The 20,111-nt window shown below is 37.9% G+C and overlaps 1 protein-coding gene across 1 annotated transcript in view; it reads left to right on the forward strand.

The window, feature by feature from the left end:
- mEFTs (elongation factor Ts, mitochondrial) overlaps nucleotides 1-20,111 on the forward strand; it is a 49,556-nt gene that overhangs the window by 6,869 nt on the left and 22,576 nt on the right. The window contains exons 2-3 of the mRNA XM_090387098.1: nucleotides 1,306-1,370; nucleotides 9,827-9,976. Of these exons, the coding sequence (XP_090243224.1) occupies nucleotides 1,368-1,370; nucleotides 9,827-9,976 (153 nt within the window). The 5' untranslated portion in view covers nucleotides 1,306-1,367. The remainder of the gene's footprint in view (nucleotides 1-1,305; nucleotides 1,371-9,826; nucleotides 9,977-20,111) is intronic.

Raw genomic sequence — 20,111 nt, forward strand, 5'->3', positions numbered from 1 at the left:
TGCATTGGAATCATTTACAGATTACTATGCATTTTTTAAAAAATTGAGATGTTTTAATTGGGGGAAATGTAGTCATATTTAAAACATACAAGAACAGCTATAGAAATCACTGAGATGGAGAAAAGTGAGAAAATGTTTAACTTTACACCCCAAAATAAACATATTTCTAATGATGGGGAAAAATATGTTATTCATAATTGTAGTCTTTATATTTAATGATTACCTACTTTTATTTATGTTAAAGTTCAAATTTTTCATTTTTCAACTTTTGTCTGGTTTTAGAGGAAACTTTCCACTGTGCTGCCTTGAAAAGACCTTTCTAGACTATTGAATGTCCCAGTTTCACAAACCAGTGTAAACCTGTACTTTATAATCATTAAATCGGAAGTTATATTCTCATGACAGCTGTAGTCTGTGATTGTGCTGGCTAGTCACAATTTGAGACTGCTATTAGGAGCATGCTTTTGGTGTAAGAGAGGGCAGCCCTATGAATAGTGAAATGAGCAAGGGGTATATTCAAAGTATAGGTGGGGGGGGTATAGTAGATGAATGTGGGAGAAGGGAAGAGAATGAGGCCTTTTCCCCAGGAAATGCAGTGAAGAGAATAGGAGGTAGAACAAATCAAAATTTTTTGGGGTGCATCTTGGACCTCCCCCTCCCCAAAAAAAGGTAAAAAAAGGGATGAAAAGAGAAGGCTTCTTTGGGATAACCTAATGGGAAGAGGAAAGGGGAGACGGTACAAGAGGCATTCACAGATATTTGGAGAGTGTTTTAATTGTCACTTGGCACAATTAAACACCAAGTTTGATGGTTATGTGCAAATTTTATATGAATATATATATTTGATAGTATATTAGGATATAACAGAGCTATGATGCTCAATGCATTCTACACTCAATATATGTGATGTTCTATATATACACCAATGAACCAAAACATTATGACCACCTACCTAATATAATGTTGATCCTCCATGTGCAGCCAAAACAGTTGGTACCCAGCGAGGCATGGATGCTACAAGATTTCTAAATGTGTCTTGTGGTATCTGGTACAGATCAGTGATTCAAATGTGATTCTAGCCATAGAGAGGGAAACATCCCAAGGATGCTCTCCTCTTCTAAAGCTTGCCTTTTCTACTCATTTTCATAGTCACACCAAAAAAGGTCAGGCTGTCTATTTCTGAAAGTAATAATCAGAATATTTTTAAATTGTATTTTGAGAGGAAGTAAAATATATCTTTCAAAGTTGGATAGAAACATGGATAATGAAATAATTCACACAAGAAAGTGCTCTTTTTTTTAATAGGTTGCAGATTAGGACAACTACTAGCCTTGCAAGTGCTTGAGAACATCATTCCAGTAGCAAATATGGTGAGTAAAAATAGAGGAAGTGAGTTGAAAAAGTGGGAGTGCATATGGAAATTTGAAATTAGTGACATAAAAACCTTATTAAATGTTCCATCATTGACAGCTAGTTTAATTAAATTCCATAAATTTTTTTTAAAAATAATACAAAAATAAGTAAAATAATAAAAATATAACTGCTCAATACTAGAAGTAAAAAAATATTACTTCCAGTATTGAGCAGTTATATTTTCATGTGCAGAATCAAATATTGTTTCTCAGTTGCATCAAATGTATTTTATTTTACACTCTTGCCTAAAAGTTTGGAATCATGTTTAATTTTTCTTAATTTTCAAAGTTTTTACTAAAATAGGACCAACTCGTTTACTAAGTTTTATTAAAATATTTTCTATTATGTATAAAAATGAAAAATATTGACATAATATTTAAGAAATTTCTAGAATATTTGAGAATATTCTAGAAAGGTTTAGAAAATTGCTGAATATGGTAAAACAATAGAAGATTCTTGAATGTGGTAGAACGTTGTACAAGATTCTTGAATGTGGTAGAACATTGTACAAGATTCTTGAATATGGTAGAACATTGTAGAAGATTTCTGAATTTGGTAGAATGTTGTAGATTAGTGTTTCCCAAACTGGGGTTCGTTCCAGGGGGGGTCTGCAAAACGGACCCTCTGGAACTGGTCAAATTATTCGTTCTATGTATAGGAAATTGATGATAAAGTTATTATTATACATTTATATAAAAATAAGAATAAAGTTGTTGTTTTAAAAATAAAACTTTCAATTTTCTTTTTAGAAAACCCATGTGTTCATGATACAAAGGTTGGCAGGGTTGTTAATGACAGCAATGGCAGTGTGCTACTGCAACAGGATCTAGATAATTTGGGCAGATGAGCTAAGAAGTGGCAACTGAAGTTTAACCTTTACAAATGCAAAGTACTGCATATGGGTAGAAGTAGAAGAAAAAGAAAAAGACCTGGGAGTAATTGTGAAGTTAGATATGAAGTTTTCTGATAAATGCAGACAGGTTGCCAGGGCAGGTCATGGGGTTTTGTCAATGATATATAGGAATTTTGCTAGCAGGGAAAAGGAGGTGATTGTCCCTCTGTATAAGGCAATGGTCAGGCCACACCTTGAGTACTGCGTACAGGTCTAGAGGCCTCATTTTAAGAAGGATGTAGATTTGCTTGAGCGTGTACAGAGAAGGGCAACAAGATTGGTGAGGGGAATGAAGGGATCCTCTTACCAAGAGAGGCTTAAATTTTGCAAATTGCAGTGGCTGGAGACTAGGCACCTGCACGGTGATCTGATTGAGGTGTATAAGGCCTTGAATGGGTTGAGCACGCTGAATTCTGATGGGATCCTTCCACATGTTCAGATTACAAACCTAAGGGGGCATAAATTAAAATTAAGAAAGGACAGATGTAGACTAGGTGTGCGGAAATTTGCGTTTAGCCAGCGGGTGGTTAACTGCTGGAACAAACTTCCATCTGTCGTTGTGGAAATTGATAGGTTGAATAAATTTAAGGAGCAACTGGACAGGCATTTGGAAGGAATGGTGTGATTTTTTTTTTTTTTTTTTGGCTGATGCTGCATAAGCTCATACACTTGCTTTCTTGCATCACATGCCACTACTACTACTACATGTGCATATTTATATATAAAACGGTCTGCAAAATTTTTTTGATTTTTGAAGGGGTCCGTAAACTTTTTGTTTTATGAAAGGGTCCGTAGATCTCAGCAGTTTGGGAACTACTGTTGTTGATGATTCTAGAATATTATTGAAAGCGAGAGTATTGTTTCAATATTATAGAAGATTGTAGATAATTCGAGTGTTTTTGCAATAATAGAAATTGAGGAGTAAGAGCCGCAACTTATAAAATCGAACACCTATCATTCAGAAAGAGTGTTTGGTGTGAGATTTGTTTCGGGATAAACATGGCAAGAAATAAGGAACTGAGTGTTGAAAAAAAAAATACTATTATGACTCTGTATAAAGAGAGAGATTCCATGAGAAGCATTGGCAAAATACTAGGTGTTTCATTTAAGGGGCACCTCCGTAGCCAGGTGGTCAGGAGTGGCAGTGCATAGCATGCTTCTTGATTAGACTGGGGTTCGAGCCCGTGACCGCTAAGTACAGAGGATGCAGAAAGGTCAGGGAATTGACCACTGCATGTCCCCGGAGCAATATGGCCTTAGTTGCTAATGCTCCTAAAAACCAAATAACAACAACAACAACGTTTCATTTAAAGAAGTAACAACTACCATTTGACCCAAGAAGATTGGCAGTTTAAAAGACAAACAATAATCAGGACAACTGCAAGTAACAACAGGAGCACGAGAAAAGAGCATTGCACTGACTTCTAAGTGCAATTGATGACTTATTGCACCTGAAATCAGCCAAGTTCAGTAGAACAAAGAAACTCCCATGTCTACATCCACTGTAAAATTTTGTCTTAAACAAGCAGAACTTCATGATTATGTAGCAGTAAGAAAACCTTTATTAAAACCAGAAAATTGAAAGAAACGGTTGGCTTGGACTAAGAGCCTCCAACATTTGACAACTGAAGAGTGTAAAAATGTACTGTGGACAGATGAATCCAAATTTGAATCTAGTCTTGAAATCTCTATAGCAACCACACAAATATTTGGTTTCTATCTGACAATTATTATTATTTTTTTCTTTGCAGGGTTGAATGAAATGGTGTCACAATAGATAAAATGGAATACAGTTCAGTAATTCGGTTCTTTTTCTGCAAGAGATAATACTGAAAACAATCCACAAAGACAGGGTAGCTAAGATAAAGAATAGGTGCATGTATACTTGTGTGTACACCAATGCTAGGAGTTTGGTAAATAAATTTGATGAATTTGAAGTATTGCTCAAAGCACCAAAGGCGGATATTGTTGGGATATCAGAGACGTGGTGTCACACAGATATAAGGAATGCGGAACTGTAATTTGGGGAGTACAACGTCTACAGAAAGGATAGACAGGATAGGAAGGGAGGAGGGGTTATACTATTAGTTAAGAAACACATAAAATCCAAGAAAGTGAAGCCAGTCGACATCGCTGGACAGTGCAGTGTCGAGTCAGTTTGGTGTGACATAAGCATTGGGAGATCAAAATTGAGAGTAGGAGTGTGCTATAGGCCTAATGACTCTGATGAGTATAATAAGAAACTGTACAGGGAAATAGAGTGGGCCAGTAAATCAGAGAGTCTTATAATCGGGGATTTTAATTTCCCAGATATTGACTGGAATTGTGGGTTGGTCACTCGCACACTAGCAAGGCTTTTGTGGATTTATTGGATGATTGTTTTCTACATCAGCATGTTCGGGAGGCAACTAGAGGGAGTAATACTCTTGATTTGATTATCAGTAGTGATTCTTCATGCATTAAGAATCTGCAGATAAATGAACCACTAGGTGGCAGTGATCACAGTGTGCTGAAGTAGGATTTACTCAAAGAGGTAACTACCATCAGGGGTAAAGGGAAGGGTTATTGCTTTCGTAAAGGTCACTACGATGGTCTGAGACAGTATTTAAATTCTATACAGTGGGACCAACTGATGATGTTGCCAACAGCAAATTCAAAATGGGAAGCATTCAAAGAACTTATCTTGGAAGCTACTAGGCTTTACATACCAACTAAGAAATATTTTTCAAGGTTTAGGCCTAAATGGATGTCAGATGAACTAATGAGACATATGGCAGAGAAGAAAAATGCATGGGATACATATAAATTAACACGTGACACAGAAGCCTATGATAGATATAAGTTGATCTGTAACCAAGTTACAAAGGAGGTTAGGCAGCCGAAGGCAGATTACGAGAAATCTTTGGCAAGGGATGCAAAGAAAAACAGCAAAGAGTTCTTTACTTATGTAAACTCTAGAAGGAAGGGGATGAATCAGATTGGTCCACTTGATATCGATGGTTCAACTGTTGATGATTCTGCTCAGGTAGCTAACAAACTAAATGAATATTTAGTTTGTTAGCTACCTGAGCTAAATTCACACATGAGGAGTTATTCAGCGAGGGGAATGCCAGAGGTGCATTCAACTCTGGCAGTAAGCTAGATAATCTTGTAATAACTGAGAGTAAAGTGGAGGAGAAATTGTTGAAGATAAACACAAGAAAAGCACCTGGGGTGGATTTGATCTCTCCAGTTATATTAAAGGAGGCAGCAAAGGAAGTAAGCAAACCCTTAGCCATAATTATGAGAGCTTCCTTGGACTCAGGGGAGGTACCCACAGACTGGAGATGTGCAAATGTGACCCCAATTCACAAAGGAGGAACAAAGGCTAACACAAGTAATTATAGACCTGTGAGTTTAACTTCTGTTCCAGGAAAATTAATGGAGGCACTGGTTAAAGAAGCACTGCTGGATCTGTTTGTTTGTTTGTTTGTTATTTGGTTTTTAGGAGCATTAGCAACTAAGGCCATATTGCTCCGGGATATGCGGTGGTCATTCCCTGACCTTCCCGCATTCTCCGTATTTGGTGGTGACGGGCTCGAACCCCGGTCTAATCAAGAAGCGTGTGCTACGCACTGCTGCTCCTTCCCACCTGGCCACGGAGACGCCACTGCTGGATCATCTAGACAAGACTTCAGTTATAGCTCGGACACAGCATGGTTTTGTTAAGGGGAAGTCTTGCCTGACCAATTTGATTGGATACTATGATGCAGTCACAAAAGAACTGGATGCAGGGAATAACTTTGATATTATATACTTGGACTTAGAAAGGCTTTTGATACTGTTGCACATGGAAGACTGCTGCACAAATTCAAGAGTGTGGCATTGGAGGCAAATTGCTGCTATGGATAAAGGGGTGGTTGAGGGGGAGAAGACAGAGAGTGGTAATCAGTGGACACTGCTCATCGTGGACTAATTTTATTAGTGGAGTCTCTCAGGGTTCAGTGTTGGGTCCATTATTGTTTTTTGTATTTATAAAAAATATTGATGATGGTATATCAAGCTTAATGTTCAAGTTTGCAGATGATACAAAGGTTGGCAGGGTTGTTAAGGACCCTACTGAAGCTATGCTGCTGCAACAGGATCTCGAAAGGTTGAGCAGATGGGCTGAGAGGTGGCAAATGAAGTTTAACATTGACAAATGTAAAGTACTACTTATGGGAAACAGCAAACCCAGGGCAACGTATCAACTCTGTGGTACTACACTGACAGTGGTAGAGAATGAAAAGGACCTGGGGGTAATTGTGCAGGCAGATAATGAAGTTCTCTGAGCAGTGCAGATGGGCTGCAAGAGTAGCTCATGGTGTCTTATCAATGATATACAGGAATTTTTCTAGCAGGGATAAGGAGGTGATTCTTCCTTTGTATAAGGCAATGGTCAGGCCACACCTTGAGTACTATATACAGGTCTGGAGGCTTCATTTCAAGAAGGATGTAGAGCTGCTGGAACACGTACAGAGAAGGGCAACAAGATTAGTGAATGGAACAAAGGGTTGCTCTTACGAAAAAAGGCTTAAGTTTTGCAAATTACAGTGTCTGGAGACTAGGCACCGGCGAGGTGATCTGATAGAGGTGTATAAAGCCTTGAATGGTTTGAGCATGCTCAATGCTGATGGGATTTTGCCTCTTGCTCAGAATAAACACCTGAGAGGGCATAAATTCAAATTGAGGAAAGACAGATGTAGGATAGATGTGCGGAAATTTGCCTTTAGCCAGCGGGTACTTGGTTGGTGGAACAGATTTCCATCCCTTTTTGTGAAAGTGAATAGCCTAAATAAATTTAAGGCTCAGCTGGACAGGTATTTCGAACGAAAGGAGGAGTGAAGTTAAAGTTTTTTTTTTTTTTTTTTTTTTGTCCGATGCTGCATAAGCTTGCTTTCTTGCATCATATGCCTCTACTAATGCTAAGACGATTGATGTGTATGGTGAAGACTGCCAGGTTACAGTGTTGCTGCACATTGCCATAAACAATTCAAATATGGAAGAACCTCAGTTCATGATGAAGAAATGCTAGGATGCCCAGCAACTGCTGTAACATAAACTTTGCTTGCTTTTCCTTGCTAGGAAAAGCAAGACAAGTTTTTTCATGACTAGTCACCTTAGATGAAACTTGGATCCACCACTATGATCCCAAACTAAACAAATGTCAAAAAATGGAAGCATGCAGAATCATCTTCCATCCCCCAAAAAAAAAGGCATAGGTGCAAAGAAGAGAGTGTTACAAAAATTGAGGTATTAATCCTGGAAGATTGTCATATTAATGTCAAAGAACTAGCTGCAGAGCTGCAAATTAGTGTAGAATCTGTGGAAAATATCGCCCATCAATAGTTACTTATGAGTAGAGTCTCCTAGATTGGTTTCCAGATTGGTTTTTTTTTTTTTTTGGTTTTTTTTTTTTTTTTAGGAGCATTAGCAACCAAGGCCATATTGCTCCGGGATATGCGGGGGTCATTCCCAGACCTTTTCCGCATCCTCCGTATTTGGTGGTGACGGGCTCGAACCCCAGTTTAATCAAGAAGCGTGTGCTACGCACTGCTGCTCCTTCCCACCTGGCTACGGAGGCGCCTGGGTTTCCAGAGTTCTGACCCTTTATAAAAAGGGCATATTGTGTACGTGAAATGTTGTCAATGTGCTAGGAAAAGCTAGACAAGTTTCTTCATGACTAGTCACCTTAGATGAAACTTGGTCCACCACTATGATCCCAAACTAAACAAATGTCAAAAAATGGAAGCATGCAGAATTATCCCCCATCCCCCCAAAAAAAGGCAAAGGTGCAATCAGGTGCTGGCAAGGTGATGCTGTAAGTTTTTGGGATCAGTATGGTGTAATACTAACAGGTCACCTTCAAAAGGGCTGTACTGTCTTGGCAAAGTATTATTCTAACCTCCTCATAAAGCTGCATACTGCTATAAAAGAAAAAAGACAGGAAAATATGTCAAAAGGTGTGTTCCTCCTCCACGATAATGCCTCTGCACATTCCTCACTTGCTTCCTCTTGCATCCTCAGATTTCTTCATCTTTCTTGCCTTGAAGTCCTTTCTTTGTGGACAATGCTTTGTTTCTCATGATGAGGTGATTTCTGCTGCTGAGTCGTTGTTTGAAGAACAGTCAGAGGACTTGTGAAAGCGTATTGAGAGGTGGAAAATGTGTAATTTTGTCTGGTGACTATATGAAAAAGTGTAATACGTGGTATTTGTTTCAACCCTCTATCACAACTACTTCTGGGTGAATACAAATCTTTTTTGTATTCTACGTATATAATTTAACATTATATACTTAGATTTGTGTACCACATGTTCATGTGATTGTTTAGATTGGAGCGACCAAATATGGAGGATGCGGAAAGGTCAGGGAATGACCACCGCATATCCCCGGAGCAATATGGCCTTAGTTGCTAATGCTCCTAAAAACCAAATAACAACAACATTAGATTAGAGCAATGTGGCATTAGTGATATGTTACTACTATGTATGAAGAGATGGTTAGATGTTAGGAGACAAAAAGTAGATATAAATGGCCATTACTGTTTGTGGATTAATGCGATGAGTGGGATTCCATGGGGAATCAGTGTTGGTTCCTCTCACTGTTTGTAATATTTATTAATGATATCAATGTTCTTATTTCAAGTTTGGTGTCTAAGTTTGCTGATAATACAAATGTGGGCACAGTATTACAGTATTCTGGGTGTTTTCAAGTTTGATGTCTAGGTTTGCTTATGATACAAAGGGGCAGAAGGTTTCTAGCAGGAACAGAAAAGTGATTATCCAGTTATATGAGGCAGTGGTTAGGCCTCATGAAGAATACTGCGTACAGGTTTGGAAACCTTTTTTTTTTAAGGAAGGACATAGAGCTGTTGGTAAGGGTGCAGAAAAGAGCAAAAAGATTAGTTGTGGGCAGAAAGGATATTCTTACCAAATAAGACTGTGGTTGTATAAATTGCAGTTTCTGTAAAGTAAGCATTCTTGTGGTGACCTAACTGATCTTTATAAAGATTTATTTATAAATCTTTAAAAGAGTTAAGTAAATTAAATGCCAATGGCACTTTCTAAGGCAAAACACAAAAGAGAGGCATAAATTTGAAAAGGATTGTTGCAGAATGTGTTTGTGGAAATTTGTATTCAGCCAACGAGTAATCAGCTGTAATAAACCTCCACCTGATATGAATAAATGTAAAGGTTTGAACAAATTATTTAAAAGAATGGGAAAATGAAGGGGTTTTTTTTTTTGGCTGGTGCTGTATAAGCTTTGCTTTCTTGCATTATTTGCTAATACTAGAGAAGATAAAAAAAATCTATTTCCTTTTCATAACCATTGAATTTAGTTTAAAAAAAATCAAGGTTAATCTTTGTAAATGCAACTTTATTTTCAATGTATTGTTGTTTATGTTTTTTCCAAAATTAATATTAAATTGACTCTTTTGATCATTTTAAGTTAACCTAAATAAACAATTATAATATTTGATTCACATATAAATATTTTGTAGATGTTTCTTAACATATATCGGATGCTGCACACTGGGACTAGATATATGCTGAATCAGAAATCTGCTCTTGCTGAGCTTCGTAAGAGAACTGGTTATCCTCTTCTTGGTTGCAAAAAAGCTTTAGAAGAACAAGGAAATGATTTAGAAAAGGTAAGTTTATGGTTACTGTGCTTAAGTAATTTCTTTCATTTTACATTCTCTTTTTACTAGTATGTGAGGTAACCCACATGAAAATATTTGTTTTAGATTTAGAAGTAGAGGCATTCTTCTGCTTCTAGAATGTGGAACAAAGATTGTTTTTCCCTTATTAAAATTTCACAAAGCAGTGTCTTCTCATTATTCTTTTGTATCTAAAGTATTTTCAATAATTTAGATACAAAAGATTAAAGGGGATCAAAAAATTGAGGAGACTGTTCTGTTCTGTTCTGCATATTTTGTGGTCAGCAGGATTTTAAGCTATAAATGGTGTCTTGTATTTTAATTTAAAATAACAGACTAATCTTTTGATGAGGTTAGTTGTTTAAAAGTAGTGTTTCTTCAGACAGCTTATGGTAAAGGAAGTTTATTCTATCCCATGTATTAAGACTATACCATTTACTTGTGACATGAAATCTTATATTGGTCTTAAAAGACAAATGTAATCCTGAATGTATTAATTTATTTCACAAGCCATATAGTTGTTCCTATATTAAAATAATCAAAACTTTATATACAGAATTCCAAAATGTGGCATAGTTCCTTTTCGGTGGTATTTTTTATTTACAGCTTAACAATCTTCAGTATATTTATTTTAGCAATAGTCTCAGAACCAACTATTTCTAATTTGTAACTGTTAAAAAAGCATGAGTTGCAAATAGGTTTTGCATGACATATCAAAAGACAGTGACCACTTGGTGTATATTAAAATAATAAGGATCTGGATCATTATGTTGGAATAACCATTATATACTGCTAGGAAGCTAGAGACTTTTGCTGCGCTAGTCAAAATAAAAAGAATAATAAATATAAAAAATAAATCACAAATAAAAAACATGTAAAAAAGAAGGAAGAAAAATAAACAACCAGAGTTTTTCCCTCTTCACATAGGTAACTACCCAGCTGACCTTTGAATTTCCCTAGCTGTTAGTCTTAGCTATCTACGGAGTAGCTAAAACAGTGTAGCTATGGAGCTAACTTATTCCAGTTAAAAGAAAACTGGCTAAAAGAAAACTTTCTAAAATTCAGATTTTTTTTTAAAATTCAGTTTGAAGTATACCAGTGCTTGAACTTTTCATAATGAATTGCACTTATTAAATGCATTTTCAGGAAGTAAATAATTTTAAAATATGGTTCATGATATTTTATGATGACATGTAATTTTCTTTTCTGTTATATGATATGCATTAATTATTTATTACAAATGTGAACGAAGACTTTTCTCGACATCAACGAAATGTCTCAGCACCCTCATTGTAGCTTGTGTTATAATTTTAAATGACTTTATGACTATATTGGATCTTATTAATTTGTTAAAAAAAAAAAAAAAGTCCAAATTTATGAATACGCTGACTAAATGCTGGAAATTAGTGAAATAATGAGCACTTAAACCTGCATGAAGTGTAATCTGCCTTTAATTTCTTAAGATTATTTTCAGATTGCAGATTATCTTAGACGAGCAGAAGAAGAATCACTTTTGCGAGATATAAGACAGACTGAGTTTTAGAAAGATTGAAATCAACTAAGTTATCTTTGTCCCACTGGAGAATTACCTGGAGATCAACATTTAAGGAATTAGTAGTGACTATTTGAGAAGTTTGAAGTTATTTGTGCAGGGCAAGGTTTTGCAAACTGGAAGGTGGAATGCAGTGTACTATTATCAGCAAAACTACGGATAGAATTTCCGGTCAGTGGAAGAAGGTCATTAATGTACAAGAGGAAAAGAGTGAGAGAAAGAACCGAACCAGCATTAGTGGAGAAGTTAAAAGAAGAGCCATCTACCATTACCACAGTGAGCGGTCAGGGAGAAAACTGGATACCCAATTACAAAAAACAGTTGGCAAACCATAAGATGGAAGCTTATTTAGATGACCTTTATACCAAACATGAACAAAAGCCTCTGAACTGTCAAGATCTAGTGCTTGAGTTTCACAAAACTTTTCCATTGAATTTGTCCATAGATGGATAACGTATGATAGAATATCACCAGTGGATTGACACTGATGGAATCCATACTAGTGATCATTGATCAGATGAAAGGCTTCTAGATAGTTTAAGAATTGGCAGTCAATTGATTTCTCCATTACTTTAGAAAGAGTAGAAGTAAGTGCAATGGGACGATAACTGGATTGAAGGGATTTGCAAACTTTTTAGGAAGGAAATGGCTGGATATGTGCAAATTTCCAAGTAGAAGTAAAAACACCTTTGGAATAAGAAATTTAAAAAAGTTCACATAGAACAGGAGTAAGCTCAGGAGCACAGGTTTTGAGAACAAATGGAGAAATACCATCAGGACCTGGAGCTTTCTTAGCATCAAGATTTTTCAAAATCATTCTGACATCCTTTTGATGGAAGACCACAAGAGGCATTGAATGGATTGCATTAGCATTAGTAGAGGCATATGATGCAAGAAAGCAAGCTTATTCAGCATCAGCCAAAAAAAAAAAAAAAAAAACCACTACTCCCATTTCACCCCTCCATTCGTTCGAAATACCTGTCAAGCTGAGCCTTAAATTTGTTTAGGCTATCAACTTCAACAATAAGCGATGGGAGTCTATTCCACAAACCAACTGCCCGCTGGCTAAAGGCAAATTTCCGCACATCTATCCGACATCCGTCCTTCCTCAATTTGAATTTATGCCCTCTCAGGTGATTATTCTGAGCAAGAGGAAGAATCCCATCGGCATTGAGCATGCTCAAGCCATTCAAAGCCTTATACACCTCTATCAGATCACCTCGCCGATGCCTAGTCTCCAGGCTATGTAATTTGCAAAACTTAAGCCTTTCTTCGTAAGAGCAACCCTTTGTTCCATTCACTAATCTTGTTGCCCTTCTCTGTACTCGTTCCAGCAGCTCTACATCCTTCTTGAAATGAGGCCTCCAGACCTATATACAGTACTCAAGGTGTGGCCTGACCAATGCCTTATACAAGGGAATAATCACATCCCTGTCCCTGCTAGAAAAATTCCTGTATATCATTGACAAGACACCATGTGCTACTCTTGCAGCTCGTCTGCACTGCTCAGAGAACTTCACATCTCCCTGCACAATTACCCCCAGGTCCTTTTCATTCTCTACCACTGTCAGCGTAGTACCACAGAGTTGATACGTTGATCTGGGGTTACTGTTTCCCATATGTAGTACTTTACATTTGTCGATGTTAAACTTCATTTGCCACCTCTCAGCCCATCTGCTCAACCTTTCCAGATCCTGTTGCAGCAGCATAGTATCAGTAGTGTCCTTAACAACCCTGCCAACCTTGGTATCATCTGCAAACTTGGACATTAAGCCTGATACACCATCATCAATATCATTTATAAATACAGAAAACAACAATGGACCCAACACTGAACCCTGAGGGACTCCACTAATAACATTAGTCCACGATGAGCAGTGTCCATTGATTACCACTCTCTGTCTTCTTCCCCTCAACCACCCCTTTATCCATAGCAGCAATTTGCCTCCAATGCCACACTTCTCCAATTTGTGCAGCAGTCTTCCATGCGCAACAGTATCAAAAGCCTTTCTAAGATCCAAATATATAATATCAAAGTTATTCCCTGCATCCAGTTCTTTTGTGACTACATCATAGTATCCAATCAAATTGGTCAGACAAGACCTGCCCTTAACAAAACCATGCTGTGTCTGAGCTATAACTGAATTCTTGTCCAGATGATCCTGCAGTGCTTCTTTAACCAGTGCCTCCATTAATTTTCCTGGAAAACCAAAGTTAAACTAACAAGTCTATAATTACTTGTGTCAGCCTTTGATCCTCCTTTGTGAATTGGGGTTACATTTGCACATCTCCAGTCCATGGGTACCTCCCCTGAGTCCAAAGAAGCTCTCATAATTATGGCTAGGGATTTGCTTACTTCCTTTGCTGCCTCCTTTAATATAACTGGATAGATCCCATCCACCCCGGGTGCCTTTTTTATGTTTATCCTCAACAATTTCTCCTCCACTTTCCTCTCAGTTAGTAGAAAATAATCTAGCTCACTGCCAATGTTTACTTCACCTACGACATTCCCCTTCCTGAATAACTCCTCATGTGTGAATGTAGATGCAAAATACTCGTTTAGATTGTTAGCCACCTGAGCTGGATCCTCAACTGTTGAACCATCAACATCCAGTGGACCAATCTGATTCATCCCTTTCCTTCTTGAGTTTAAATAGGTAAAGAACTCTTTTCTGTTTTTCTTTGCGTCCTTTGCCAAGTATTTCTCATAATCTGCCTTTGTCTGCCTAATCTCCTTTGTGACTTGGTTACAGACCAACTTATATCTATCATAGGCTTCCATGTCACCCATTAATTTGTATGTATCCCATGCATTTTTTTTCTCTGCCATATGTCTCATTAGTTCATCTGACAACCATTTAGGCCTGAACCTTGAACAATATTTCTTGGTTGGTATGTAAAGCCTGGTAGCTTCTAAGATTAGTTCCTTGAATGCTTCCCATTTTGAATTTGCTGTTGGTAACATCATCAGTTGGTCCCACTGTATAGAATTTAAATACTGTCTCAGACCATCATAGTCGCCTTTACGAAAGCAAAAACCCTTCCCTTTACCTCTGATGGTAGTCAGATTGTACTGGGAATGGTAGGTCGTAGTTTACCAAGATCGTCAATACATGAGTTAGAAGAAAAGTAGGATGCTAGCAGGTCAGATTTATCCTTGGCTGAAGTGGCAATAGAACCATTTGGTTTTAAGAGAGATGGGAATAGATATGGGCAAAAGTTGTGGCCAGTAGCTTTGGCAAGAGACCAGAATGCTCGAATACCATATGACAAGAAGAAATTTTTCTACTCAGCCTGTTCGAAATTAGTTTGGATTGATTAATAATTGCTGTACAATTGTAAGGAGCTTTGGTGTAAGCAGAAAATGAACCTAGAGATTTAGATACAAGCCAATTGCGATATGCAACATTCTTCTCTTGAGTAGACTTTGCAGATTTATTGGAAAACCAAGGTTTAGTTAAAGGACGTGATTTTTGGTGGAGTGTAGAATAAAGGATTTCATCCCTACAGGAATAATTTCACTGACATGATCTGAGAATATTGACATTAGAAGATTTGAAATAGTAATCCAACCAAGGAAAAGAAGAAAAGAAATCTTGGTCATCCAGTTTTGCATTCTTGTAATGCCAAACAGCACAAGGTTGAGAATGGCCATGAAAGAAAGGCTCCATTAAAGAAGACACCATCGCCAAGTTGTTATATGAGGTACCTAGAGGACCACTCATCTTGACCATGTACTTTAGCATTAGCATTAGTAGAGGCATTTGATGCAAGAAAGCAAGCTTATGCAGCATCAGCCAAAAAAATTGAAGTAAAATAAATAAATAAAAAATAACCACTTCCACTTCACCCCTCTGTTCGTTCGAAATACCTGTCCAGCCGAGCCTTAAACTTATTTAGGCTATCAACTTCCACGACAAGGGATGGAAGTCTGTTCCACCTACCAACCACCCGCTGGCTAAAGGCAAATTTCCGCACATCTATCCTACATTTGTCTTTCCTCAATTTGAATTTATGCCCTCTCAGGTGATTATTCTGAACAAGAGGAAGAATCCCATCAGCATTCAGCATGCTCAAACCATTCAAGGCTTTGTACACCTCTATCAGATCACCTCGCTGCTGCCTAGTCTCCAGACACTGTAATTCGCAAAACATAAGCCTTTCTTCGTAAGAGCACCCCTTTGTTCCATTCACTAATCTTGTTGCCCTTCTCTGTACTCGTTCCAGCAGTTCTACATCCTTCTTGAAATGAGATCTCCAGGCCTGTATACAGTACTCTAGGTGTGGCCTGACCATTGCCTTATACAAGGGAATAATCACCTCCTTATCCCTGCTAGAAAAATTGATATATATCATTGACAATACACCGTGAGCTACTCTTGCAGCCCGTCTGCACTGCTCAGAGAACTTCATATCTGCCTGCACAACGACCCCCAGGTCCCTTTCATTCTCTACCACTGTTAGTGTAGTACCACAGAGTTGATACGTTGCTCTGGGGTTGCTGTTTCCCATATGTAGTACTTTACATTTGTCAATGTTAAACTTCATTTGCCACCTCTCAGCCCATCTGCTCAAACTTTCCAGATCCTGTTGCAGCAGCATAGTGTCAGTAGTGTCCTTGACAACCCTGCCAACCTTTGTATCGTCTGCAAACTTGGACATTAAGCTTGATATACCATCATCAATATCATTTATAAATACAGAAAACAATAATGGACCCAACACTGAGCCCTGAGGGACTCCATTAATAACATTAGTCCACGACGACAGTGTTCATTGATTACCACTCTCTGTCTTCTCCCCCTCAACCACCCCTTTATCCATAGCAGCAATTTGCCTCCAATGCCACACTGCTCCAATTTGTGCAGCAGTCTTCCATGTGCAACAGTATCAAAAGCCTTTCTAAGATCCAAGTATATAATATCAAAGTTATTCCCTGCATCCAGTTCTTTTGTGACTGCATCATAGTATACAATCAAATTGGTCAGGCAAGACTTCCCCTTAACAAAACCATGCTGTGTCTGAGCTATAACTGAAGTCTTGTCTAGATGATCCTGCAGTGCTTCTTTAACCAGTGCCTCCATTAATTTTCTGGGAACAGAAGTTAAACTCACAGGTCTATAATTACTTGTGTCAGCCTTTGATCCTCCTTTGTGAATTGGGGTCACATTTGCACATCTCCAGTCCATGGGTACCTCCCCTGTGTCCAAGGAAGCTCTCATAATTATGGCTAAGGGTTTGCTTACTTCCATTGCTGCCTCCTTTAATATAACTGGATAGATTCCATCCACCCCAGGTGCCTTTCTTGTGTTTATCTTCAACAATTTCTCCTCCACTTTACTCTCAGTTATTACTGAGAGTAAAGAAGGTTTGTGAGAAAAAGTTCAAGCATGTTGACTGCATGGTCAGGATTGTCTGGTATTCTGGTAGGTAAATGAACAATCTGTGCGAGGTCATTAGTAGTTGCAAAAGCCTCAGTATCTCAACCAGCTGGGTGCGTATGACTAGAAAATGGAAGCAGCTGGAGTTGTGAACATTAAAATTATCAAGGAAAATTATATTACTGGATGGAGAAAGTCAGATTTCAAAGAGAGGAAGTCAAAAAAGTTACAAGTGATTAGTGGAGTTGGGAGAATAATAGAGGCAACAGATGAATTTGACAGAATGTGGTAGAGAGATTTTTAAGCCAATAAAGATCGGAAAGAGGAGATTCTGAATTACTAAGCCTCTGACGGGGAATGTCACAGGGACATAATTGAAGTGAAAGAACATACAGCGAATAATTTGGACAAACGAGATGGGTAGTGGTGAATCAACTGATAATTAGGATTCTGTCAGAAAGAGTACATGGGATTTGGCTGACTGTAAGTGGAAATGGACATTATCAGCAGGCTTCCTTCTGTTGTTGTGGAAATTGATAGCTTAAATAAATTAAAGGCTGAACTAGACAATCATTTGGAGTGACCAGATGGGCGGAATGGGAAGGGGTTTTTTTTTTTTTTTTTGATTGATGCTATATAAGCTTGCTTTCTTGCATCATTTGGCTCAACTAATGCTAATGCTAATTATTGAGATTGGAACTGAGACAACGTATGTTTGTAAAATGAATGGGGAAGTGTTTGAGAGGTTTAGATCTTTTCACAAATAAGTTTGTTCTATTAGTTTGACAATTTATGATGCATTCAGTAGTAAGAAAAGGTGGTGGGGACACATGCTGTATGAAGTAATGGAATTCTCGGATATGGTGTACACATGGTAAGAATGTACTCAGCTCCTTGACATAACATGGCCTCGACAGTGCCCTCCCTCCCTCCCTCATACACACTACTCGGACTCTCTCCAGTCACTATCTTGCACATTAGAGGCAGCGAGATTATACACTACCTTATCTGGAAGCCTCATAGAGAATTACCAATATGTCCACTCTGCTCAGCTAACTAGTGGCTGGCTTGCATACCATTTTTAGAGCTGTATCTTTGAAATGTAAGGAAGTCTTGATCTTGCTAAAATGTCCATTCTAACCTTAAAAGACATCAATCATATTGAATAATGGAAGAGATGGGAGGGTTAGTACTACTTATATTTTTTCACATATATAAATAACAGATAACCTCGGAGCACTGGTTTTGACCATGGACAACATAAAAAATGAAAATTGCTTTTATACAGTGCAAATTTTTGCATTACATCGCCTAAAACCTTGTATCTCTTTGTGTTTGGAAATTTATTCATATCCAGCCAGTTCCTAAAAGGGTGACAAATCTCTCCTGTCCGGTTAACATCCCATTGCACTTCTACTCTTTCTAAAGTAGTAGAGAAATCCATTAACCATCAACTCCTGAACTATCTTGAAACCTTTCATCTAATCAATGATCCACAATATGGATTCTGTCTGTCATTCCACTGGTGCTGGTTTGGCTTATGTATCCATTTATAGACAAATTCAGTAGAAAAGTTTGGTGATACTCAGGAAGTTGCTCTTGACATTTAAAAGGCTTCTGAACATGTGTATCATACAGGTCTTCTAAATAAGCATCCATCTTATGGATTAACTCTTTTTTTTTTTTTTTTTTTTTTTAAATTGGGTATTAATTTTTTTCTTTCACTGCTCACTGCAGGTGATAGTAGAAGGCTATCTGTCATCTAACTTCTCCACTAATTCTGTTTCCCCAAGGTTCAGTTCTTTCTCCTACTATTTTCCTCTTGTATATTGATGATTGTAAATCCTATCCATAGTTTTGCTGATGATGGCGCATTGCATTTCATCTTCCAGTTTGTGAAACCTTGCCCTGCACAAACAGCTTCAAATTATTGAATATCCACTGCCAAAATGATAACTTAGTTAATTTCAATCCTAAAACTCATTACTGTTCTATATCTCACTAAAAAAGGATTCTTCTACTCTTATTCTCATCTTCGAGATTTCTGGACAAGATCACACATCTCTATTAGGGATTACCCTAACTTCTAATCTCTCTTGGCATAAAAATCCAGTATAAAAGACCAGGTTTTCTCTTTTGCTCTTGGTGTTTTTTTTTTTTTTTTTGCCTTCTAAACAGCTGCTCACTCTGTACAAATCTCAGATCCTGTGTACATGGAGTATTGTTCCCACTGGGGATGATGCTCCCAGCCATCTAGACTCCATTCCAAAGAGGGCAGTTAGGTTAATTAATGACCCATCTCTTACAAAGTCTCTCCACAACTTGTTTCATAGACATTCTGCTTCTGCCACAAGAGGTATTAGAACCTATAGTACTTAGTACCGTGCTTGGGTCGGAGGTTTAGATGACGAAAGAAGATATTTGTTGACATTGAACTTGAACTTCTGTAGACTGTAATTTTCAGGAAATACGTATGAAGGAAGGTTGTTCCAGAAAACGGCAGTTGAATGAATAAACGAGGAAGATGAAAAGTTGGTTCTGTGAGTTTGAAGTTGGACAGTAAATGGATGTTGGCTGGTGGCGGCACAAGTTTGGACTGTTTTGAAAGAGAGAGCGGGAATTATAGAAACCAATTCAGAAGAACAGTGCCCATGGAAGTATCTGTAGAAGAGGCATGCAGCAGAAACAGTACGTCTGTGAGACAGCGAGTGGAGAGACTCTGTCAGAGATGAATCATTAATTAACCTAACTGCCCTCTTCTGAATGGAATCAAGAAGCCTGAGAGAGGTTTTGGGGGCACCACCCCAGATGTGGGAACAATATTCCATGGCAGGGCAGATTTGTGATTTATACAGAGTGAGCAGCTGTTTGGAAGAAAAGTAATGCTGAGAGCGAAAGAGAAAACCAAGTTTTTTAGATGCAGAGGAAGCAATATTTGTAATGTGCTTGTGCCAAGAGAGATTAGAAGTCAGAGTAATTCCCAAAAGAGATATATCATTTTGCCTAGAAATCGGAGTGTCACTAAAGATAAGCATAGGAGCAGAAGAATCCTTTTTGCGAGATATAAGACAAGACTGAGTTTTAGAAGGGTTGAAATCAACTAAGTTGTCTTTGCCCTGGATAATTACCTGAAGATCGGCATTTAAGGAATTGGTAGCAGATTTTCGAGAAGTTGAAGCTGATTGAGCAGGAC

The sequence above is a fragment of the Mastigoproctus giganteus genome, chromosome 13 (assembly GCF_048544385.1).
Source record: "Mastigoproctus giganteus isolate SK-2022 chromosome 13, ASM4854438v1, whole genome shotgun sequence".
Classification (NCBI taxonomy): Eukaryota; Metazoa; Arthropoda; class Arachnida; order Uropygi; family Thelyphonidae; genus Mastigoproctus; species Mastigoproctus giganteus.